At 49.5% G+C, this 18,100-nt stretch overlaps 1 protein-coding gene across 1 annotated transcript in view; it reads right to left on the bottom strand.

Moving 5' to 3' along the window:
- The window catches only part of COL5A1 (collagen type V alpha 1 chain), a 133,991-nt gene that overhangs the window by 56,963 nt on the left and 58,928 nt on the right, over positions 1-18,100 (bottom strand). The window contains exons 6-16 of the mRNA XM_066562709.1: positions 17,353-17,499; positions 16,991-17,239; positions 13,979-14,131; positions 13,647-13,703; positions 9,705-9,746; positions 9,443-9,505; positions 5,181-5,255; positions 4,409-4,501; positions 1,429-1,485; positions 839-892; positions 172-225 (exon numbers count right to left, since the gene is read on the bottom strand). Of these exons, the coding sequence (XP_066418806.1) occupies positions 172-225; positions 839-892; positions 1,429-1,485; positions 4,409-4,501; positions 5,181-5,255; positions 9,443-9,505; positions 9,705-9,746; positions 13,647-13,703; positions 13,979-14,131; positions 16,991-17,239; positions 17,353-17,499 (1,044 nt within the window). The remainder of the gene's footprint in view (positions 1-171; positions 226-838; positions 893-1,428; positions 1,486-4,408; positions 4,502-5,180; positions 5,256-9,442; positions 9,506-9,704; positions 9,747-13,646; positions 13,704-13,978; positions 14,132-16,990; positions 17,240-17,352; positions 17,500-18,100) is intronic.

Raw genomic sequence — 18,100 nt, 5'->3', positions numbered from 1 at the left:
TTCCCTCCCATGCTGGTTTGTGTCCCCCAGGACGGCCGAGCTCAGCCCGGCCGCCGGCTCTTGCGCAACGCCCTTGGTGCAGAGGAATGGGAGGAATTGTTTGGCAGCAGGAGCAGTTTCCAGCAGCAACTGCAGCTCCTGCCTGCTCAGCACAGCTGCCAGGACACTCACCCTGCGGCCTGGCTTCCCTGCAGGACCTGGAGGACCCTGGATGCCTCGTGGGCCCTGCAAGGAATCAAGGAGAGAGGAAGAAATGTCACCTCAAGGAAGAAATTTCACCTCAAGACCCAGAGATCAGTGCCCACTTCAGGCACTGCTGGGGCCCTCCAGGGCCACCAGGGCTCCAAAATGAATCCCTGGAGCAGAGCCTGTGGTTCCAAACACACAGGGAAGGGGCTGAGCATCTCCAGGCTGGAATTGCAGGTGTTTATCCATGGGGAAGGTTTTGCTAGCAGGTGGAGGAGATGCATCCCATAAATCACTTCCCTTGCCATCAGAAAATGGGAACTTTCCCTCAGTGCAGGATTTAAGGCTTGGAAGAACAATATGCTGAGCATTAGTGAATTCTCCACACTTCAAATTATCTTTTATGTACAGGACTCCTCCGTGGGTGTTCTTCCAGGAAGGGAGCTGCAGAGTTTTACACTGCTGGCTTCAAACCACTTCCAGAGCCTGCATTCAGACACTTGGAGGGACATTTCCACGCCAAACACGTATTCCCACAGCCTCCTGCTCCCAGCTGGCACGGGGTGACTGAATCCGTGCTCCCCAACAGCCTCCCAGGCAGGACTGGCTGCTTCACCCTCGTTTCTCCAGCTCCCTCCAGTTCCACACTCACCTGAGGTCCCATTTCTCCAGCTTCTCCCTTCAGTCCTCCACTGCCCGGGGGTCCCTTTGGACAGAGTAGAGGATTTATTATATTTTTGCTCCAAGAGAGCCAGAGAAGAAGATTCCACATTAAGGAAAAGCCATTCATGGATCCAGAGCCCATAGGGAGCTGGATCAGCTGGGTTGGCTCCATCCTCAACAATTCCATCCTCACCCGCTCCATCTACGCTATTCCATCACTCCCCAATTCCATGTCCCAGTTCCATCCCCCAGTTCCATTACTCACTATTTCTATCTCCCCGATTCCATCATTTCCCATTTCCACCCCTCCAATTCCATCCCCCCAGTTCCATCTCCCCAATTCCATCACTCCCCAGTTCCATCCCACCATTTCCATCACTCACCCTTTCTATCCCCCAATTCCATCACTCTCCAATTCCATCTCCCCATTTCCATCCCCCCCAGTTCCATCACTCCCCAATTCCATCTCCCCATTTCCATCACTCCCCAGTTCCATCACTCCCCAGTTCCATCACTCCCCAGTTCCATCCCCCCCAGTTCCATCACTCCCCATTTCCCTCCCCCAGTTCCCTCACTCACCATCGGGCCCGGCCGCCCCGTCAGCCCCATGGGTCCTGCTGGTCCCCTCAGTGCCAGCTGCAAACAGAAGGACAAACAGGGCTCACCTTGTGACAAAGCCACCACCGAGCCACCAGCCACAGCTCCCTCCACACCCACAGACCCCTGGAGCAATGCCCACATCCCCAGGGAATTCCAGACCCACAATGGGCAAACAGCTTCTCCTTGCCCAGACTTGCTGTGCCCCATCCCTGGAGGTGTCCAAGGCCAGGCAGGGACACTTGGAGCCACCTGGGGTCATGGGAAGTGTCCCTGCCCATGGAAGTGCTTGGAATGAGATGGGCTTTACGCTCCCTCCCATCCCAAACCATTCTGTGATTCTATGAAAGCCCCTGGACTATCCATGAATCTGCTGAGAGGACATAAATATTTATGACCCCACTTCAGTTCAAGAGAAATTTTTTTCTTTATTGTCCTGGTGGTTCAATTTTAGAGGAATTTTTCCCTTTTTTCCTTTGGTTAACATCCTCCAAACTGAGCTCCAATTCAAACTGAACACAGGGGGCTTTTAGCTCCATAATTAAGGAGTCGTGTTAACCATGCATCAACCCAGTAATTTCCACGGTGGGAAATGGAGCTGGGCCATGCTTTAAAACATCCCTCAGACAATTTGTTCCCTCGTGACAATCCAACACTTCCAGAGAGTTGTAATTATCTGTGTACTCCAGTAATTAAAATCTACCCAGTGACTGAGCTTGGAAAGGCAGAAATATTGCACAAATGCTGGGTTCTGTGGCATCTTTTTACAACACCCCATTAAAAGGGAGACGCTGTGAACCACTGCTGGCTGCAACAACATTCAGTGCCTAATGAAAGCCAAATTTTAAAGGGATAAATCAACCTAATAATGCAATTAACAGCAGTGATAACGAGAAAAAAAAAAAAAACCAACCCAAAATAGGAAAAGGTTATGCTTGCTGCAGGACCTTGTTTTCCAATCCTGTCATATCCTGTAGTTCCTTACAAAAATGACATTTATTACCCTTCCTGCATCATGGTTTTCAGCCAAAATGTTGAAGTTCACAAAAAAATTGATTTTTGTCCTCTCTAGAAATATTCAACTTTTCATCCATAGCCCAAAAGTTACCCAGGATTTATTTGGGTTTTAAATTTTTTTCCCCAAACATGAAAATTTAAATAAAAAGGGACTTTGAATGAGGGGAGGGAGGCTATTTATTTTTTTGGTAAATCACAATTTTCAGCAGGGAAAAGAAAAAAATAAAAGAACAAAAGCAGAGAGCTGGAGAAAGCAGGTGCTTCTCATGAAACGTTTCTCAGGTCAAACCCTCTATTTCCCAGGAAAATAAAATGCTGATGGAAAAACGCTGGGCAGGCTGGAAATTAAGACTGACAAGGTAACACCAGGAACATAATCCAGGATATTATTGGCAGCACAAGGTTAATGGACAGGAAAATGCAGTGGCTGGGAGGATCAGGACTCTGCCTGAATCTGTAAAAAATCCAATCCAACTCCTTTGGAAAAGGATGGAAAGCAGAAAACTCCCAGTTAAGGCAAACACTTCCTTAAAAACCCACCAGGGGCAGGTGCCACCCATGGGGGGAGAGCCCAATGGAGTTTATCCCATATAAAGGTGAAATAAATTGAGTTTTTAGCTTCTTTAAGCCCCCTAAAAAATCTGTGTTAAAATCTGCAGGCAGAGTGACAAAGCAGCTCCAGCCACACATCCCAGCTGCAGCCAGATGTGAACTCTGGAGCTGTCCCCAAATAAAACAGCCCCAAATCTGTGTCCCTTTGGGAATTGCCACCCTAAAAAATGCTCTCCTTCATGGCAAGGGTGTGTTTGCAGCAGAACTGGGTCCCTTTGGGGCAAACAGAGCAGTTTGGGAACTGTGGGGTTCCCAATCTCTGGTTTTTAACATCGGCACTCAGGAAAGCTCCCACGAGCTCCAGGGGAGAACAATTTCAGAGCTCCACTGGCTAAAAATGCAGTTTGATTTTGGAGAGATGAGTGCAGAGCCTTTCCCACTGAGGTGCCCATCCAGGCAGGGAGCGGGAGCTGTGCTGGGAATGTGCCAATCTTGTTGCACCAGGGAGCCAGGGATGATTTGGACATCAATCAATAAGGCCATCCAAGGAAAGAAATGTTCCAGGCATGGCCACCATGTATTCCCAAATAAATATATTAAATTACAAATCTGCCTGTTGAGATTTTGGGAACAGCTTCCATCTGTGACATAGGTTTCATTAGGAGGATTTAGTGGGGGGAAAACCATAAAAAAATGAGAAAATGCTTTGAGCACAACTACTTATAGGGACCCTCAAAATAAAAATATGCCAAAGCCAGCGGGTCTGCCAGAGATCTGCAAGAAATTAAAACCAGCTTTCCATCAGCTGGTGGTTAATAAAACCCCAAATCATGCAGGTGCAACCCCTGTGGCAGGTGAGAGGTTCCACCAGCAGCACTGGGGACTGTTGAGGATTTTTTGGAGGTTGAGTTTTTGCATGGCCACATTCAGCTGATGCACAATTCAGCCTGCTTGCAATAATGGACAATGGACACGTTCAGAAACAATCAATAATGGACATGTTCAGAAATGGGGTCGGTATATCCCTGAGAAAGATGCAAGAAGAATCATCAAGACTCAGCAGGTTTGTCAGCAAGCTTGAGAAAGTGAGAAAAAAGAGAACCAATGTGTGGGCCAGACAACCACAGCAAGACGCGTGAAAGACTGAAAGATCCAATCAGGATTCTATTTCAGAGGTGTGAACAGCTGGGATTAACCAATCATGTATTAGCCAGAGACGTGTGGACAGTAGAAAGTTATTATAAACATAGCTCGTTTGGGGATAATAAATTTGGCTTCACTGGATCGTATTGATCATGGTGCGATGTCCCCTTCCTGACCCTCGGCGTGAGAGGATTGATTCTGCTGCTGCAGGGAGCCCTGGCAGGCACTCCCAGCTGGCCCCAGCACTCACCCTGGCCTGCTGCAGGATGGCCTGGGCCTGGGCCTCCTGCGCTGACACCATGGGTCCCTTGGAGCCGGCGTCGCCTCCGCCGCTGAAGCGGAACTGGTGGGAACGAGGTGGGGACACAGCAAGGTCACAGCTCTGTCCCTGCAGCCTGCCCAGCCTGAGCCTGAGCAGCTCCATTCAGCATGACTGCCCTGAGCCCATCCCAGCCCATGCCAACCCATCCCAACCCATCCCAACCCATCCCAGCCCTCCCAGCCCATCCCAATCCCAGCCCTCCCAACCCATCCCAGTCCATCCCAGCCCAATCCCAATCCATCCCAGCCCAATCCCAATCCATCCCAGCCCTCCCAGTCCATCCCAGCTCATCCCAACCCATCCCAGCCCAATCCCAACCCATCCCAGCCCATCCTAGCCCATCCCAACCCATCCCAGCCCATCCCAGTAACCCCTGGGCTTGTCCTGTGCAGAGCCAGGAGTTGGACTCAATAATCCTGGTGGGTCCCTTCCACCTTGGGATATTCCATGATTTTTATCATTATCCATCACTTCCGGCAATTTTAACCTGTCTGTGCTTTTGACTAATGAAGGAGCTCCAGTGCTTTGCAGCAAAAAGTCAATTTACAACAGGAACCACCCATATCCATCTTTTCCCTCAAAGAAAACATATTCTTGGGGTAAAGGAGATGGGAGATTTCTGCAAGAAGGGGCATTAAACAGCAGCAAAACCAAGAAATCTGACTCATTTCAATCCCTTTTTAGTTCTGTTCGCACTCACAGGCAGCATAAGCATTGTCCCTGGTGGTCCTGGCAATCCATCAGCTCCTGGGAGACCTGGGCGTCCAGGTGGGCCCTGAAAGAGGAAGAAATTAAAATAAACTTCTAAAACATCATTTTGGTTCTGTAAATACATTAACAGCTGTGGTTATGTCAGGATATTGTCATGACAGGGATAGAGTTGGTGGGAATCCCAATTTTTTCTTCAATTTCCTAAATTCCCTCCTGTTCCATCCTGCCCCTGCTGTTTCCAGGGCCTGCCTCGTGCAGTTTTGGAGGAATCCAAGTCCCTGCAATGCTCCAAGACAACAGAATCAATGTTTAAAGTTGGGTCTGTTAAAATCCATTAAAAAACCCCAAAAATAGATGAAACTTCCTAACTCAGTGAGAGAGAAATGGAGGGAGATAAATTCATTCCTGCAGATGTTCAATCAGCTAGGTCATTTTATTTTTCTCCCTTCTTTTTTTTTTTATAAATTATTTTAGTCCTTTGAGGCTCCTTCCATTGGAATGGAGTGATCCTGTCAGGGGCTGCAGATCAGCCCAAATCCATGGATCTCCACAGAGAGGAGGATCTTTAATTGGCACTAAAGCAACGAGTGGGCAGCCAAAGATCTATTGATGAAGCCACAAAAAAAAATCAAATATGGCCAATTTTCCCTGGCAAAAAGTTGAGGTTAACCCATATTTCCTCCTCGTTCCACCGATCCCATATGCAAATGAGGGTGACATCAATGTCTGTGGCTAATTGCAATTTTCACAGCACTTTAAGGCAACAGGGATTTGACCACATCCCAGCAAGGCCAAAAAAGCCCCAGTGCTCCTTTTGTGGCCAGCAGGTTGGGATTAAGAACTTGGCCACTCCTTTAGTTAGGAAACACCAACAATAAATCAATTTCTAGAGAACTGGCTCTCTTGGAAGGGCAAGCAATGAACATTTTTGTAATTCTTGCTCTTCTCAACCTGCCTGCAGTCTGTTCAGACCCCCCCCCAAAAAATGTAAATACAAAATCTTTCCAAAAATCTCAGGCAGGGGGACACCAAAAAGCCAGGAAGTCCTAAGGCCACCCCACAAAGGAGGTGGGGTAAAGGTGGGAAAGACAAACAGGCAACTAAGTGCCTAAAAATCAGAATATTAGAATAAAACAACCCAAGAGAGCACTGAACCAAAGGATTTGGTGCTTTAGCCTTGCCCCACGCCCTTCCAGCAAGATCTCCCCACTCCACATCTCTCTGCTCCCTCTTCCTCCACGAGGACCAGGCACCATGACCAGCCTGGGTTAACAACGCTGCTCCCAGGGCTGGAGCGGCAGGGAAACACCAGGAAAAATCCCAGCAGTGCCCAGGGGGGCTGCAGAACTCTCCAGAACATCCAGGCAGGCTGGACAGCCACAGTTTGCTGAGCCTGGCCCATGCCAGAGCCCTCAACCCCACTGAAATCCCACCCCAGACCCATCTGTTGGAGCAGAAATGGCACAAATCATTCAGGCCAGGCTTGTTTTATATGATAAACCTTCTTTTTCTCTCCCTCTCCTCCTATAACTCCAGCCCTGCCTATGATGGAGCAGGGCTGAGCTTGTTTATCTCTCCTGACAAGTGTTGATGCAGTGCTTTTACCCACAAATGCCTCTTTTTGTTTCAGCCTGGGTGTGGGAGGTCTTTTCCTGGTGGAATGGACCAGCAGAGGGGGGGTGAGCAACGAAACACAGGAAAATCAAACCCATAAAGCACTTTGGAAATTTAAATTCATGAATGCCTGGGAGAAATGCAGCCTGCCAGGGGCTGGGTGTAAATCTGTGTGCCTCTCCTTGTGGAAATGGGGATTTGCTGAAATACAGCAGCCAGGCAGGGATGGCGACTTCAACTTGCGTTTGAAATGCAAACCCTGGGGTAGCATTGCCATGGAAGGGTTAAACTGAAACATGGGGTGTCTGTGTGGGACCACGGTGCTGAGCCTCAGCATTCACCAAGGGTCTCTCTCTCCCTGGTTGTTTTTCTGCCCTGGTCAGAAAATTACACAACAGGAGATGTTTCCTGCAGTTTTGGGGGTCTCTGAGTTAAGGGAGCAGCTGGAAAAAGCAGCGCCTGGAAGCTCTCAGGAGCCTCAGCATTCACCAAGGGTCTCTCTCTCCCTGCTTGTTTTTCTGCCCTGGTCAGAAAATTACATAACAGGAGATGTTTCCTGCAGTTTTGGGGGTCTCCCAGTTAAGGGAGCCCTTGGGAAAAGCAGCACCTGGAAGCCCTGAGGAGCTAAATGAGGATTTTTAGGGATGCTTTTTAGGGATCCTGTTGCACTTCTGAGGGGCAGAACTGTGCTCAGGGCAGTGATTCCCTTGGGATTCAATGGCTGATGGCTTTGGAAGGTGAAGATATTTTGTGATGAGCCTTCCCCAGAGCACCCAGGCCCCCGAATTTCCAAGCAAGCAGCAGGGCGGGTGAGGGAGCTGCAGTTTGCTCCAATGCTGCAGCTCACCCCCTAACAAACAACACATTTTCCCACTTCCTTCCTGCCAGTCTGGAGCTCCCATGGAACAGCTCCCTGCTCTCCTCAGTGCCATATTTCCTCCTTCCCACTGCTGCCTAAGTCATCCCAAAGCATCCTGAGCCCTCTGGAACCTCCCACACCCAGGCTGCTCCTCAGCTCTGCTGCTGACACAAACTCCTCTGTGCCTCCTGATCGTGGAAGAAGCTTTAAATAAATAAAGCTCTTTCTTTTTTTTTTTTTGTCTTTTTTTTTCTTTTTTACAATGAATAAACCAGAGCTAAATGAGCGTTGGCCAATATTAACAGAGCTGACTATTGTTGGGCTGTTAATTCATTGCACCTGCCTGAGAGCAGATAAAAAAATCTCTTTATCAGATGCAGGCAATGTTCCTCACTGTACCCAGGGAAGGGTCATGTAAATTCATGAGCTACACTCTCAGGGTTAATAATAAACAAATTAAAAGAGGAGCTGCTCTAATTGAAAAGGAGGGTTCCAATACATTTGCAGCTCCTGTGTGAGTTCATCACTTCTCTCTGCACCCTGTGCTGGGTTACACTCTGCTCTGGACACTGCTGCAGCCTGTCCTAGAATGCAAATTATTCCTCTCAGAGTGGCTGCTGCTTGGCTCTGCAGGCTGTTCCAAGGGAGCTTGGCCAGCAAATATCTGCATCTGCCTGGCCAGATGACAGCAGGAGTGTCCCCTGTCCCCAGGGCCAGCATCCAGCCTGCCAGGAGTGCAGCAGGGGAAGGGAGAGCTGAGCATCACAGGAGGGAGGCAAGCAAGACAGGGATGAGGCCACAGGGGAAAAACAGCACCCTGGAATTATTCAGAAGCCAGAAAAGGATTTTTGGGGCTCGCCCTGGACCACTGAGAGATGCAAACCAAGACAGGCAGGGAAAACCAGCACCCTGGAAATACTCAGAAGCCAAATAAGGAATTTATGGGACCACTGAGAGATGCAAACCAAGAAAGGGATGAGGCCAAAGGGAAAACCAGCACCTGGAAATACTCAGAATCCATATGAGGATTTTTAGGGCTCGCCCTGGATGGCTGAGAGATATAAACCAAGACAAGGATGAAGCTACAGGGAAACACAGGACCCTGGAATTATTCAGAAGCCAAATAAGGAATTTTAGGGGACCACTGAGAGATTCAAACCAAGCAAGGGATGAGGCCACAGGGAAAAACAGCACTCTGAAAATACCCAGAGGCCAAAAAAGGATTTTTGGGGCTTGCCCTGGACCACAGAGCAATGCAAACCACACCCAGCTCAACCTGTCTCTGTGAACCCAGGCTGCAGAGCTGGCTGTGTGGGCAGCAGTGCAGTGCCACAAGGGTTAAGCCAGGCCCAGGAGCCCCCAGGGCTGAGCCTGGATTGACTTTCTGAGCTGGCAGGCAGAGATGGATGGAGCTCAGGCAGGGCCCCTCGTCCTCAATCATGTCCCAGGCAGCAGGAATGGGATTTCTGCTCCATCAGGAGCAGTGCAAAGCAGGGGAAAAGGGGGAGTGCAGCAGCCACAGGGACCAAGGAGGCAACAAAGAACCTGACCTAAAACAAAGGCAGTGCCCAGGCTGGGGACGGTGCCATGGGAATGTCCCAGCACCTCAGGAACCTGCCCTGCCCTGTGTCCCACCATGAGCCCCTTTGGGAGCTGCTCTCACAGGATGAACAGGATTTCAACAAGATTTCTACAGGATTTCAAGGCTCCAGGGATACCCCACAGCCCCAGCAACCCACCCAAACTCCAGCAAAGAGGAGAAAGCCATGGGCACTCACCCTCTCCCCTGGGTCACCCATCAAGCCCACGGGTCCAGTTGGTCCTGGAGGTCCTGGAAGGCCCTGGCAGAGAAAAGGGGGAAAAAAAACCCCTAAGCCACGAGAGAAAATGTGTTATTATTTGTAGCAGATTTCTAGGAGCAGCAGGAAAAGCTCTCTGTTTGTTTTTGCACCACAAAATCCACCCCAAAGCTCCCTCTGTGCACGTGTGTGGCAGATGGGAGCAACAGAGCCCAGGGAGCAGGGGGAAAATGCCACTTACTGCTGGGCCTTCAGGACCAGGGGGGCCTTCCACCAGCATTCCCTGAGCAAGAGGAAGGAAAAAAAAGGGATTAGACACATCCACAAAGGCATTTTGTCCACAGGGAAATGCCCGGTGCTTCAGCTGTTCTTAAATATTTCAGCTCTTGCTGCTGCATGGAGACATCCCAGAGCTGGAGGGTTTGCACTGCCTCTGGATGACCTCTCCCAGAGGTGCAGAGCATCATGGAAAAGCCAAATAATGTGTAATTAAATCCCAAATAATGTGTAATCAAATCCCACAGGCCAGCCCTTACTGCCAGCATCAGCCCCAGCACAGCATCACCTTCCCCAGCATCACCTTCCCCTTCTCCCTGTGCTCAGAGCCAGGGAAAAAGCAAATCCTGGACTTTGTCCAGCCTCGATGGTGCTGGAGCTTGAGGAAAAAAGCTGTTTCTGGCCCTAGAGAGCTTGACAAGAAGTTAGCAATCAAGTTGCAAGGTGGTTTTTAAGTGATTTTTTTTTCCAGCAGACTGCACGCTGTGATTTCCTCTGTGAACGTAGGAAATCACTGTGTGGGAAAAATTCTGGGATATTGTTACTCCAACCTCTTCAATCTAAATATTTTGTCATCACTTTAGATCAGATCTATCATGCATTCAGGAAAATTAAGGTTTGGTGGTTTTTTTGGTTTTTTTTTTCCCCATCATGAGTATGTAAAAGGCAGGAAAGAAACTCCCAATCCACTTGGAAATGCTTTCGAGAAGGTATCAGGGGAATGGTTTGGGAAGAGCTCTGTCCCTTTTATCTCTGAGATAAAGCAGCTCAGGTGGAGTCAGCAATTCCCAGCTCACCTGTGGCAAACAAGGACATTTTTCCTAAGGGATGAAATCCTGTAAAAATCTGTGGATGAGCAGCAGGAGCTGCTTTGGGATCACCCTAAATTGTTCTCAGGCTCTGGTGCCAAAAGCCTCAGCTGACCCCACTCCAGCCGAGCCGAACGAATCTGAAATGTCTGCAGGAAAATCCAGGCATTCCTGCCCCAAAAAACCACACTCCCAAAGCCCAGAGCAGCAAAAAATAACCTCAAGCAGCAAGCCATGCCCCAGCCCTGCTTCCATCAGGGCTTCTGCACCAAAAAACGCGCAGCCAGCTCCGTTCTCTGCCCTTTCCTGGTGTCCACACTCGGCTCCACAGCGTTTCTAAGCTCAGAGAAGGGCTGGCTCCCGCTGCAGCTGGATGTGAGAGGGGGAATTTGCTGCTGCCACCACAGAAAAGGCTCTGCAGCTCCTCACCAGGGAGGAATTCAGGTCATGGTCATGGCCATTGCAGCTGCAGCCATGGAAATATTTCACTGGGTGGGAGTTAGGGCCGAGTTCCACACGCGAGTCCTCAGGGAAACCCCAGAGATCTCAGCACATGGACACCCCAAAATGAGGGATTTTGGATGGTTCTTCTTGAGATCCCAGCACATGGACACCCCAAAACCTATCCTCCTTGAGATCTCAGCATATGAAAAACCCAAAATCCATCCTTGTTGAGATCCCAGATTATGAACACCCCAAAATCCATCCCAGCATATAGACACTTCAAAATGATGGATTTTGGATGGATCTTCTTGAGATCCCAGCTTATGGACACCCCAAAATCCATCTTTGTTGAGATCCCAGCATATGGACAGCCCCAAAACCCATCCTTGTTGAGCTCCCAGCATATGGACAGCCCCAAACCCATCCTTGTTGAGCTCCCAGCATATGGACAGCCCCAAACCCATCCTTGTTGAGCTCCCAGCATATAGACAGCCCCAAACCCATCCTTTTTGGGACCAGTGGTGGCACATTCTGGTGTGACAGGTTCTAAACCAGGAATTAATCAGGGTGCAGGGAATCCCAGCCCACAGCAGCAGGAGGCTTTTGGGGGGCTGCTGTGAGCACACACGGCACCAAGGCTCTGCTCCCCAGGACACTCCTCCCCAGGGGGAAGGGTCAGGGATAATTGGCCCATTTGGGATGCAAACATCCTTGGCATCTTCCCATATTTATCTGCTGGTTTATGTCGAGCTGGGGCCTTGGGGACATCTGGAGATTCTCCTTGGCAGGAAACCTCCCGTGTTCCCATGGATGTTCATCAATGGGAGCAGTGGGAACGTGGCAGGGTTTTAGGGACAGCGCCAGTGAGGTGATCCCATTGAGGGAGGCAAGCCAACCGTGGATTTGGGATTGTCCCAGGGGAAAACAGGGCAAGGGTTCCACTTCAGACACCGCCCGCAAGTGAAGCCAACATCCCCAAACCAGCCCAAAACCCTGCTGCAATTCAGAGGTGCTGAGCAAACCCTCCCTAAAAGGGAGCACCAGTGTCCACCCCAGAAGGACAGAGGGCTCTGAGGAGGTGCCAGCAGCCTGGTGACCCCACAGCTGGGATATCTGGGATCCCTGCATCCCTCCTCTCCATCCCTCCTGCCCCTGCCCTGCCCCGCTGCCTCCAGCAAGTGTCAGCACAGAGCAAGGATTGAAGGACAGCTGGGTTTGAAAGGCAAGGAGTGAAAATCCACCAGAATCCAACTTTGTGCTTGGGTTTTATTTCCCTTCTCCTGCAGCTCCCATCAAAAACTGGGGGAAAAAAAGAAAAAAAAAGAGCTAAAGAGCGCAGCAAATCCGAATTTCCCTGCTCAAGAGGAGCTGCAGGGAAAGGGACAAGGCAGCATTTGGTCTTGTTTACTTTCTGGCAAAAGCCATCCATGCTCCAGTGTTTTGAAATAGCAAAGGCGGCCAAATTCCTTCTGGATGATTAAACTTAACTATTTTGTTTGCTTTGTAACTTTTCAGGCTGGGTTTCTGCCATCATCTTCGTGGGGTCTGGCTGCCCCCCTTCCCTTCCCTTCCCTTTCCACCCCTCTGATAAGGAAATCGCCAGCTCCTCCTTTTGTTTGCAGAGTGAGAGACCCAGAAAGGAAGAGGAGGAGGGAAAGGGTCAGAAATGTTTTTACAAGGGGCTAAATCGGAGTTTTGAAGCCACGCTACTGCACCCCCAGCACCTGCAGAAATTTCAGGTGAAAGAGGAAAAGGAGGAAAAATTAAAAGGGGAATAATGGCCCGAGGATGACGGGAAGCGCTGTGCTGGCCCTCTGCCAAGGAAAATGAGGTTAATTGAACTGTGGGTGTGCAGCCAGCAGGAGCTCAGCCCGCAGGGACGGGGCTGGGGCAGGTGGGTGCGAGGAGCTGATCCCCAATTCCAGCCTGGGAGGAGCAGGAACGGGGCACCCGGGCATCCTGGCACACAGAGAGGGGAAAAATGGGAATTTACCAAGAGCCTTTTGTTCTGCTCACAGGAGCCCCTGAGGCAGCCCCACCACGAGGCTCCTTCCCCACCTCGGGGTGCTGGGTTGGGCACCCACAGCTTTTGCAGAGGGCACAGGCAGCTGGGAATTGTTCTTTAGAAGGAAAATCAACCTCAAAATCAGGCCAGAAGTACAAAGGAAGAGGGTTCCACAAAGGAAGAGCTGTGGGGCTGTGGAGCTGGTGCAGGAGCAAACCTCTCTCTCCACAGCTTTGTGCTGCAGGGGTTTATTTTCTATCCCTTTTATTCCCACAGGGATAAAATTATTCCCATTGGTGGCCCAATTAAAGCCAGCCCCAGGCTGGGAGCTCAGGGCAGGATACAACCTGGATGCTCCCAAACCCCTGAGGGATGAGAGCTGCCCCCTGCCTGACACTTCAGTCCCAGGTTTTATTTTGCTAAAGGAGAGATTTCATGGGAATTCTTGCACTTCCTTCACGATTTAGGTCATTCCTTGAAGCTTTCAAATAAAATTATATAATTACAGTGGTTTAGATTCAATGAACCAGGGAATTCTTTCATGGGGAGTTTTTCTCCCAGCTGTCTCAATGAGAACAAATTCTCTGCACCTTTTTCCATGGGGAGGGGGGGAAAAACCAACAAAACCCCAAACTCAGGTGCTCCTTACCGGCTCAATGATGGCAGGTTCCCCCTTCTGCCCCTTCTCACCCCGGGGGCCACCAATCTGTGGGACAAGGGAAACACAAACCAGACAGTCAGAGAGGACACTGCCATCATCACCATCATCACTATCATCATTATCACCACCACCAACCCCAGCAGGAACTGGAGATCCTGGCACAACCCTGCAGGAAACACCCAGGGCATCTCCTCCTTGTTTAAATACAAGTTGCAGGTGGGTGAATCCTGGTTGTTTTTTTGCACTAATTCTGCTCTAAGTTATGGAAGGACCAACATTTTGAAGCAGAATGCTGCTGGATGGAGCAGAAAGCCTCTCACCCCTTCGTAGATGGTGTCCTGGTTGGCTGGCATGCCTGGGCCAATGTCAGGAGAGGCTGTCCGGTCGTAATAACTGTCATAATAATTCCCATCATATTCCTTTATGGTTTCCTCAGTGAAATCTTTGTCCAGGTCATCCCCTCCTTGAGCAGGCTGGAGAGGAAAGAGCAGCAATGGGTCAGGCTGGAGTTCTCTCCATGCTGGAATATTAGTTGCTGTTAGATCAAGGGGTTGACTTTTGTAAAATGAGGATGCTTTATAATAACAGTGACAAGGGGAAAACCCGGGGAAAAGTTAAATTCTGGAATTTTTAAGTCTCCTGTGACTTCTCCAACAGCAGGAAGACAGATGGGAGCAGCTTCATGTCAAATACACACCCTGGCTTTCCCTGGGATTTCTTCACTGATCCCCAGTAAAACACTGAGAGTAGAAAAGCTGGAGTGAGGAAAACACAACACAGCACAAAGCTCGTGTCAGGAGGACCCTGCAAACTGCAAATGCCTGAAGGAAGAGGTAATGGAAGTTTCAGGCTCCAAATCCTCCTCATCTCTCACAGCCCCTGTGCTGGAGACCCTGGATTATCAAGGCCAAGGAGTCCCACATCCGTTCCCAGATTTCAGATGCACACCAAACCCAGGATGTGTCACTGTCAGTGTCCAGTTACACAGGAAATGTGGAAAAACCCAAGTTCACTTCTGCGAGAGCCTCCTGTTTGTTTAGTCTGGGATCCAATCTGCCCCTGGGCCCATCCAAGGAGCAGCAGTTGTTCCAAATCCGGTGCCTCAACCCCTGAATCCTCTCAGAATCCCTTCAGATGCCACGGAGCACAGCAAGGACATCCAGACAAGGCTCAGAATTTCCTTGCTGCTCTCCATCTCCCTGTGCTCCCAGCAGCCTGGCAGGCTCAGCCCTTTGGCACCCCTCGCTCTGAGCAGCCTGCAAAGAACAACATGTGCTGCTGAGCTTGATTTGGTTTCTTTCCTACCCAGGTAATGACCAAAATAGTCCAGGAATTGAATTCTCTCCAGTGCTTCCTAGAGAAAGAGCTCCTCACTACTACAGATTCAAAGTCACTTCAGTGTCATCACAACTTCCAGGCTTCTTTCTGTGCCAAAACTGCTCAGGAGTCATAAACACGAACATCTGGGTCTGAATTCAGGAGGTTTTAAATTAAGATTAAACCTAGAACTAAGGTACTCACCAGCCCACCTTCTCTTATATCTGCAAACACCAACTGGCCTTGGCAGAAATTATACTTTGGCAATTATTTAATTAGAAAACTTGGAAAAGCCAGGATTGTTTTTCCTTTGGGCTGGTTCAAATGGATCTGTTGCTATCACACCCCTGCCTTTTATCCTGGCTCAAATATTTCACCTGGTTCTGCACTTTGAAACCTTAAAACCCTAATCTAAAAAATCTCATCTGCCTCTAAGGCTTTGAGGATAACAGCAAATTACATGAAATGAATATCAAAAATGTCTGGTTTGATATTTTAATTGAGGTCCTCAGGTCTATTTGCATGGAAAGATGATATTTGGAGTAAGTGGGCAGTTCCCTGCCGGAGCTTTCCTCCTCTATTTCCTTTCCTTAACAACTAAAGTGGCCCTTGAAGCCTCTTACTTCTTCTCCCACTTTTATATTTAATGCCCCTCTATCCAATCTTTAATTCCTCTCTCTTAGAAATCCAAGCTTGGCCAAGGATTTCGGGCTCTTGGTCAGGAAATGGAAAACTTTCCCATCCATGGGTTCCCTCCTGTTGTCTCCCTCAATTCCTGGAGCCTTTTCCTTTCCTCCCTGTGCATCATTTTGGGCTCTCCAACCTCCTCCACCACATTTTGGCTGGACTGGATCCCCCCTGCCCTTGGATCTGCACCTGCCTCTCTCCAGCTGCTCAGATCTTCGCTTGGACACTTTCCCTGACACCTTTTCCCTCACATCTCCACCTCCAGGGATCCTGGCCAACTTTTGCTGTCTCTTTTGCCAGCCCTGGATTGTGACAGCCCCACAACAAATAATTCTCCACTGGAGAAAGCACCCCCCAAGCTTTTCCTGGGAATTAGGATGGGATTTGGAAGCATTACAGAGACATGGGATGGTGTGGGCTGGAAGGACTTGAAAACTCATCCAGTTCCAAACCCTTGCCATGGGCAGGGGCATCTTCCACCAGAGCAGGTTGCTCAGAGAGCAATTCCATGTTCTCCCACCTGTGATTCCCTTGCTGCTGCTCCTGGGTAATGAAGGATTTGCCCATTTAATGCCATTATTTCCTTGCTCTGTGAGCCCCACAGCACCCAGCTCCCCAAAAATTCATCTCAGTCTCACCAACATTCACCTATTTCAGCATCAACATCAAAAGCAAGAACTTAAGCACAGGGGGGGGTCTCAAGTGCATCATTTCAGCTGGAGGATATTGAAGTGTGGAGAGGTAAAAGTTCAGTATTCCAGCAGCAAAAGCTGTGGGGTTTGGGCTGATCCCAGCCCTGAGAAGATCCATGCACAGAATAAAGGAGTTCACTCCACGTGGATGCAGCAGTTTTGGAATCAAGGCTTTGTTCCAGTGTTGAAATGTTGTTTTTTTAAAATAAAACAAACTGAAAAACATAAAAATGCTTTTCAGGGAAAATGGCAAAATGAAAAATATTGATGTTCTCCAGCGAATCAACATTTTAAGGATTTATATTAATAACTTTGGGATAAAAGGCTTTTACTGAGATTTTAACAGCAACCCTCATTTTTCTTTTTTGTCAGACAACCACTTCACCCCAGGAAATGCAGATGTCAATATGAGCAGCTTTTTCCAGGGGAATAATCCTTAACCAAATTCTAAATATCTGCGTTCCCCACCCTGAAAAATCTGGAGTGAAAACATTTCCCAAGAAACTTCCTCTCCCTGCAGCTGCCTGAACCACTTATGGATTTACCATCTGGCTGCTCCCGTCCCCTTTGCTTCCAGGGCTATGAAACAGCAGAATTAATTGAAAAAAAAAATTAAAATTAATGAATTAAAATTACATCAGTCTCATTATAGGTGACGACAGTGCTCGTGGGGAGCTCAGCTTCCACTGCATTTTCAGTGAGGCCACCCTGGGGATCGATTTCCTCGTTGTAGTTGATATCCTCATAGGGCATGGGAGTAAAATACTCCTCGTTGATGGTCTCGTAGTTGTACTCATCAACCAGGGGATCATCCACTGCTCCATCCTCCTTGGCCTGCTTCCCGGGGTTCCCTCTCTCAGGGGGTGCTGTGGGAGCTGGATAATCCTGTCACACGTGGGAAATAAAGCGCCACAATCAGAGCAACAAAATCGTTCTGCATCATCCTCCCCTTTACAAAGGTTCAGCGCCCACACCCCTGCCAGGACCTGCCTCAGTACCTGCTTGGTTTCGGGTTTCTCTCCAGCAGCCACTTCAGGAGGGCTGGGTTTGGTGGTGGGGGTTTCTGGTTTGACAGCTTCATCCACGTCCTCGTAGTAAGGGTACTCGTAGTAGTAAGTGTCACCTTCTCCCTCCCCGTCCGTGTACTGCAGGGAGAGGAGGAGAAGCAGGAAATGAGCGGGGAGCACCCAGCGTGTCCCTGCCAGCTCCTGTGGACATCACAGCTTCGCACCACGAGTCTAGATGGAATATTTGGGAGAAATTCCCCCCTGGAATGGGTCACCCAGAGCAGCTGGGGCTGCTCCATCCCTGGAAGTGTCCAAGGGGATATTTGGGAGAAATTCCCCCCTGGAATGGGTCACCCAGAGCAGCTGGGGCTGCTCCATCCCTGGAAGTGTCCAAGAGCAGGTTGGATGTGGAGGAATGTGGGATTGCAGGATGCGACGCTGCCCTGGCAAGGGATGGAATCTGCTAAACTTTAAGATCCCTCCAACCCAAACCAGTGACTCCATGATAGTTTTTCAACCTTGGGTTGCTGAAACCTCCCAGACCTGCCACACCTGAACTCCCTGAGAGAGGGGCAGAAAGCCCCCGAGCCCCGTGGCCGCTCTGGCACCATTCCTGCACTCACAACGCCCCTGTGACTTCCCAGCCACCCCAGGCCTGCAGGCTGGAGGCCTTGGAGGAGCAGATCCTTGCAGCCTTGCCCACAAGGCATCAGTCACTCACTCTTGAGCAAGAAACCCA

Source organism: Molothrus aeneus, chromosome 19, assembly GCF_037042795.1.
Source record: "Molothrus aeneus isolate 106 chromosome 19, BPBGC_Maene_1.0, whole genome shotgun sequence".
In the NCBI taxonomy this organism is placed as follows: Eukaryota; Metazoa; Chordata; class Aves; order Passeriformes; family Icteridae; genus Molothrus; species Molothrus aeneus.
Note: the sequence above shows the minus strand (reverse complement) of the source record. Positions and strands in the feature narration are given on the sequence as shown.